The sequence below is a fragment of the Glycine soja genome, chromosome 8, assembly GCF_004193775.1.
Source record: "Glycine soja cultivar W05 chromosome 8, ASM419377v2, whole genome shotgun sequence".
Classification (NCBI taxonomy): Eukaryota; Viridiplantae; Streptophyta; class Magnoliopsida; order Fabales; family Fabaceae; genus Glycine; species Glycine soja.
Window position 1 is genome coordinate 20191137 of NC_041009.1, and position 6847 is coordinate 20197983.

A 6847-nucleotide genomic window follows, 5' to 3' on the forward strand; every position below is an offset into this window, starting at 1 on the left:
AAGTCTCTCTCCTATTTATTTTATGGACTCATTTCAATGTAATATTTCTCTTCTCGTTAAACTAATAATGATTACTAACAAAAATAATTACTTTTTTTTACCATAAATCATGATTAATATTTGTTACATAAAATGCAAAAAGCAAATTTTAGATAAAAATTTATATATAATACTGTATTTTGTTTTGTGCTGTGTAACTACCGTTGCATAAGGGGCTCAATTAATATTTGTTACATAAAATGACTTTTCTTTTTACTAAGAAAGTATTTTTTTTTTCTTCTGATCGATCATATACTACTACATACTATTGTTTATAAGGGTGATGGTAGTTAATATACTATGATTGTTATGCTTTCTTTCTTTCTTTTTTTGTTATACAATTTTTATGGTACACCGCTGTTATCTTTTTATTATTATTATACAATTTATAACAATTTGATTAATAATTACAGTATTGTATAAAAAATTTATCTAATTTTTTTTTGCATTTTAAGAAACAAATATTAACCATGATCCTTTTAAAAAAATTATTTTCTTATTTATTTGTAAGTTTACTTAAAAATTATTAGTAATTATTTGACTTAAATGCTTTTTTATCCTTATAATTTAAAACATTTTGAATAATAAAAAATATTTTGAACAATAAAAAAAGTCATTAAAAATATTTTAAGAACTAAAAATAAAATAAACATATTTTATAAGAATTAAAATAAGAAAAAAATTATAAAAACAAAAAAAAACTATAAACATCAAAACTAAGCTTAATTATTTTTAGTTTAATAAAAAGAGAGATTACATTTTAAAGTGAGTCTTATAAAATAAATAGGAAACAGATCACTAAGCTTTCGAAAAATTGTATAATTAATTAGTTAATTAAAATTAGTTAAAAGTGAATTTTAACGAAATTTAACCGGAAAAAAGTTACACAAGTTAAGAAAAACGTTTTTTTTAAATCCATTAAAATTCTAATTAATTACAGCCACTTAATTTCATAAATAAATTCCCGATTCACCACAGTACCAAAATCGAAAGATTCCATGAATATTCAAGACATATTAATATTCAATCGAGTGAAGGAGTACACAAACAACGATTCCAACAAAGCAAGTTGTTTTTTTTTTAGAGAAGAGAAGCAATAAATCAATCAATCAAATCATTCTTACATTGTTGTTACGATGGAATCACCGTTCAGACCAGAGATTCTGAAGGGAAAGGTTGCTCTAATCACCGGTGGAGCCTCCGGAATCGGATTCGAAATTTCCACCCAATTCGGCAAACATGGAGCCTCGGTCGCGCTCATGGGCCGCCGCAAGCAAGTTCTTCAGTCCGCTGTCTCCGTTCTCCAATCCCTCGCCATTCCCGTAACTACTCACTGCTTCTTTTACTCTTTCAACGCTGTTTTTTCTTTCAATTAATTTAGTGTTTTCTTTTTCTTCATAGGAAATGATTCCGTCGTGTTGAATTTTCAATGAAAATTTTATGTGCGTCTCTCTCTTCTTAGAAATAAAATAAGTAGGGTTTTGTTAAAAATTCGTGAACAATAAGAAGAAAGATATAAGAAAAATGCAATATGTTAGGAATGTGTCTTTCGTCAAAATCACACCACCCGTTATTTGTATCAAATTTTGTCTTTGTTGTTTTCAATTTTTTTGGGTTAAATTACTCTTAGTATCTATAGTTTCTCTATAGTTTCACAATTCCAACCTTTTAATCTTAGTTTGAAAGTGGTTTTTTAATCTGTATACTTTAGATTTTAAATTACTTTTAGTCCTTACAGTTTAAAGTGATATTTTTAGTCCTATTTTAATTCTGTCGCTATAATATAAAAGTGATCTTTTAGTCCTATTTGTATTTTAATTATCTTTTAGTTCTTACTAAAAAAAATTAACTACAAATTAATTATAAATTATCAACTATTTTATTTATTACAAATTATCTTGCGATAAATTAGTTATAAATTACTTGCTAATATTTTTATAATTGATAATATTACTCATATTTTGATGACAAAGACTAAAAGAGAATTAAAATATAAAATATTCGGGTTAAAAAAGATCACTTTCAAACTATATGGACTAAAAGAAAATTAAAATGTAAATTATAATGACTAAAAAAACTACCTTCAAACTATATGGACCAAAATAGAATTAAAATGTAAAAATCACTTTAAAACTATAAGGACTAAAGGCACAACCGATAAACTATAGAACCAAATGAGTAATTAAATCATTTTAATCGGGATTTACTTTTAAAAAAATCAATCCGTTTATTTTACTTTTTGTACAATAGTTTTCATAACAAATAGCTAAGCTCAAGATATAAACACCAAATTTCGAAGTCGTGGCTTTGAACCTAAGTCAACCTTCCAAAACTATTTGTAAAGTAATCTCTCATTTATATAATCTAATTTGATCATATCACTAATGAATGTAACATGGATCTCCAACAATAGTCGTCTAAAGATTTAACTGAGAAGATCCTTCAACAAAACTTAGATATAGTGTTTTATAGGTACTTATTCTGGTGTTGCATTGTTGTGCACTCGTTGTACAAATAGAGTTTCACCTCCATAGTTTAGTTATATCTCCTTTAGTGAAATCTTAGTTGTGCATATTATGAAAGTGAAGAAACTATGATTTTGATTAGAGAAACCAAAACCAACTATAAAACTGGTTCAAGACCCATTTCCTTTTTTCTGGGATGGGGAAAAGTTAAATCAATGGACTTTTTGGTCTTTTAAAGAAAAAAGTGGACGGTAGTTTTTGATTTGGCTATTAATGTAATGGGTCTGAGTTTATTTTTATTTTGTTTTTGTTTGTGGTAGAGTGAAAGAGAGTTACTGATGTGAAATTTTTTGTGGTTTAGGCGGTTGGGTTTGAGGGGGATGTGCGGAAGCAAGAGGATGCGGTGAGGGTGGTGGAATCGACTTTCAAGCATTTTGGAAGGATTGATATACTTGTGAATGCTGCAGCTGGGAACTTTCTCGTTTCTGCAGAGGATTTGTCCCCAAATGGCTTTCGGACAGGTTCTGCTTCTATCACCTCTTTTTTTAGGCAAAAGCTAATTGAGATTGTTAAGGAATTAAAAATAAAAAAACTTATTACAGAGTGTATGATTTCCTATGCATCACACTTTATGTTAATGTGGTTAAGTGTTTTTGGTGTTGCTCTCTAATGAGAATAGGAGTTTAATCTTGGTCACTTATGCTAACTTTTAATACAAACTTTTATTATGGGGAATAGTGAAATTTTAATTCTTACTAGAGAATGGCACTAAAAGCACTTAAGAAACGGTATCTTTGTTTTGGAAGAGCTTATTGATAGACTTATGTTATGACATAAGAACTAGTGCAAGTGTTTGTAAAAACTTATGAAAATAGCTTATGATATGTTCATAAGTTGTTTTAGCTTATTTCAATATGTTCTCTAGAATAACTTGTGAAAACAACTTAAAACTTGTATGAAATAGTTTAACCTGATTTCCTTTTTGGTTATGGAAACAACCTATATATAAGGGCTTATATGATAAGCACTAAATTGAGTTGTTTACCCAAACGTGCCTAAAGTTTTATGCATTATGTTTACTGTTGTTAGACGGACATAGGTCTCGTATCAAAAACCTCTTTGCTTAAAGAAGCACCATCTAAATATGTGGATAGGATAGATTTGTTATGTTTCAGATGAGTGGTTACTCCAAGACACTCTAAGTTTCATGTTTTCTCAGGTTTAGAACATGATGCAACCTCATTCTGATTATAGTAATTCAGTAAGAGAAAGGAAGTGGTGATAAGCTGTAATTATTCTTTGCAGTTCTGGACATTGATTCTGTTGGCACATTCACAATGTGCCATGAAGCACTAAAATATCTCAAAAAGGGGGGAGAAGGAAGGAGCAACTCTTCTAGTGGGGGATCAATAATAAACATTAGTGCTACCTTGCATTACACAGCTTCTTGGTATCAAATTCACGTGTCTGCAGCAAAGGTTTATAGCACTTGACTTAGATGTTAAAATTATCTTGTTGGCATTCATCTTTTAATTTCTATTGTGTTCAACAGGCTGCAGTTGATGCCACTACGAGAAACTTGGCACTAGAATGGGGAACAGACTATGATATTAGAGTCAATGGGATTGCACCAGGTCCAATAAGTGACACCCCTGGCATGAGTAAACTGGCTCCTGATGAAATAAGTAGCAAAGCCAGAGATTACATGCCGCTGTATAAACTTGGGGAGAAGTGGGATATTGCCATGGCTGCACTTTTTCTAGTATCAGATGCAGGTTGGCCACTTTATCTATTCACCCATATATCTCTAAAATTATTGTTTCTGTGTTAATGATTGAATGTTCATGTCCGATGAATGTCTTGAACTTCCATTTCATTTATTTTGAACAGCTCCCAAAACCCAAAAAAATTATCAGAAAGTTGCAAAAATGAAATTCTTAATAAAATTGTTTCTAGTTTGGATTATTATTTTAGGTTTAACAACTTTCTCTCCCAGATCCCAATCAACTAGTTCTATGTTAGGGATGCTTCACCAAATTGCGCAATAGAAGGGCATTTAGTACCATGTTTAATATGTGGTGTGCTATACTAGATATTTTGTAGGAAACCATTCAGAAATCTTGGAACACATTTTCCTAACTTCCTTCTTTCAACATAAGGGGATGTAATTGGATTTCTTGCATGATTAAAAAAATGGTGTTGGAGAGTTTATCAAGTATTAGATTTCATGCTTGGTTTTCATTTTAGTGGCAGTTCAAGTATTTGGCATGTAATTGGATTCCTCTGTGCAATATTTCATATTCTTCATACTCCTAGTCCAATATACCAAAACCACAAGTATAAAGAGTGTTGTCTTAAACAATATCCAATTGTGTAATTATTTTTCTAATATCTATTCCTGTAGCTATTTTTAATCTCCTTTTTTTATGATTTGTATACAGCTATATGATTCTTGATAAGGAATGTCTATCTCTGTGCTACTCCTATTGCAATTTCTTTTATATCATAGTTTTGGCTGCTAGCAGACTATTCCTATACTAGATTTGATTTAAACAAGGGAATGTTTTTCCAGCCAATATATTCCCTGTACTTTGTATGTAATTTATGTTTTTCCAAAATATAATGTTCTTCTTTTGTGATCTCTAGGAGTGACTAATCTATTTTTTATTTTCTACCTGTGCTGAAAAGGGATAGTTCTTTTGCTAGAAGATATATCCATGCACACTTTGTTTGATTGTCCCAACCCTTATTGCATGTTTATGTGGCCTTTAATATCTTGGTTCTATTGTTGTTATCCTTTGGCTTGATATTTGTCTAGTAGGACTATAAACATGCATTACTTTTCTATTACATCAGATTTTTATGGCATATGCTATAATTAAGTTGGAAAAAATCATCACACTTCATGTTAGAAAACAAAAATGTTTTGGTATAGAAACACCTTGAAATATTGATTGTGCTTTATCCTGGTAAGATATTTGATTCAGCATGAGTAATTTGTTTTTCGAACTTCCATTATGGCTAACCCAAATTCACAGACATGAGCCATGTAATGAAATTTCCTTTCCATCTGTTTATAAAACTTAATTCCTTTGTAAGGTTGTTTACAAATTTTTCTACCCATACTTCTAAGTCATCATACAGTTAGCAGTTTCATAGTCTATTTTAAAAACATATCAAAGTATCCATTTACTTTCACTCTTTCATTTTTTACCCCTAAAGAGTAACTATCTCATTATGCTTAAAAAAGATAAAATTGTTGACACTATTAAATTATTGGAATGGCCGCAATGTTACTCTAGATACCTTAGTCATCATTTTTTTTTTCTTTTCCTTCCTATCTTTTACCTATGGAAACTTAAAACATTTCTGCAAATTTGTGAAGGAAAATTCATTAATGGCGACATTATGATTGTTGACGGAGGACTTTGGCTGAGTCGGCCTCGCCATTTAGCAAAAGAGGCTGTGAAGCAGGTATCTCGATCAGTAGAAAACAGATCCAGAAATGCATCTGTCAGTGTTCCAAAAAGCAAGCTGTGAACCAGCAGATTCAAGTGTTAGCCCCTCTACACAGCCGGGAAACAAATTATAATTTGTAGAATACTATGGATTTGGAAGATATCATCTGTTACTTTTAAATTATTAAATAGTTGAACTTTCTCAAACTATCAAATATGATGATTAAAAAGATATGCCTACATCCAAGACATCCCCCACACCCAAAAAAAATAATATAAAATAAAATAAAGTTGTCGCAGTCCCCATGATATATCACTTGGATAATAAGCAAATCCATCTCAATGAGAGGTGGTGCATTACCCTTAACACTATAAATATTATGTATGAATGCTGAAATAAGGGCTATGATTTCTTATTGGGTCATGCTTGTGGGGTTTATATATTGTTGAAATGTTGTGCTTATTTTTTTTATCGGGTGATGCTAGGTGCATCAGCTTTATTGCTTGTGTTGACCCAACATTTTTTGTTAATTCCAAAATTACCCTATGGTTGATCTATATGGTTTGTACGAATGAACTTGATCTGTAAGTATAATTTAAACATACGGATCAACTTGATCCGTATTACTCATACGGATCATGTTGATCCGTATGACTCATTTTTGCGCATTCACTTAAAATGCTGGGTGCACATAGCATCACCCTTTTTTGTCCCATAAGAACTTATGACTAAACCTTCTCAATAATTTCTTCAGCTACATGTTATTTATCGTCATGCTTATTTTCACCTGGTTCGTGATAAGTTCAACCAGTGTTATGAAACTTAGTTTGGTCATTGATCCGATTGAGATAGTGGGTCAGTGGTTTAGTCAGCGGGATAGTAAT

General features: G+C 30.7%; 1 protein-coding gene across 1 annotated transcript; it reads left to right on the forward strand.

The window, feature by feature from the left end:
• Positions 1-1037: 1037 nt before the first annotated feature.
• Positions 1038-6386, forward strand: LOC114422642 (peroxisomal 2,4-dienoyl-CoA reductase-like). Its single transcript, XM_028389112.1, has 5 exons — positions 1038-1361; positions 2866-3025; positions 3810-3982; positions 4057-4279; positions 5890-6386. The coding sequence occupies exons 1-5, from the start codon at positions 1176-1178 to the stop codon at positions 6042-6044; spliced, it is 897 nt and encodes a 298-aa protein (XP_028244913.1). The 5' UTR covers positions 1038-1175; the 3' UTR covers positions 6045-6386.
• The last annotated feature ends 461 nt before the right edge of the window (positions 6387-6847 follow it).

Coding starts and splice junctions, on each gene's coding strand:
- LOC114422642 (XM_028389112.1), top strand. CDS start 1,176: ATGGAATCACCGTTCAGACCAGAGATTCTGAAGGGAAAGGTTGCTCTA. Junction 1,362..2,865: donor TCCAATCCCTCGCCATTCCC/GTAACTACTCAC, acceptor TTTGTGGTTTAG/GCGGTTGGGTTTGAGGGGGA. Junction 3,983..4,056: donor TTCACGTGTCTGCAGCAAAG/GTTTATAGCACT, acceptor TGTGTTCAACAG/GCTGCAGTTGATGCCACTAC.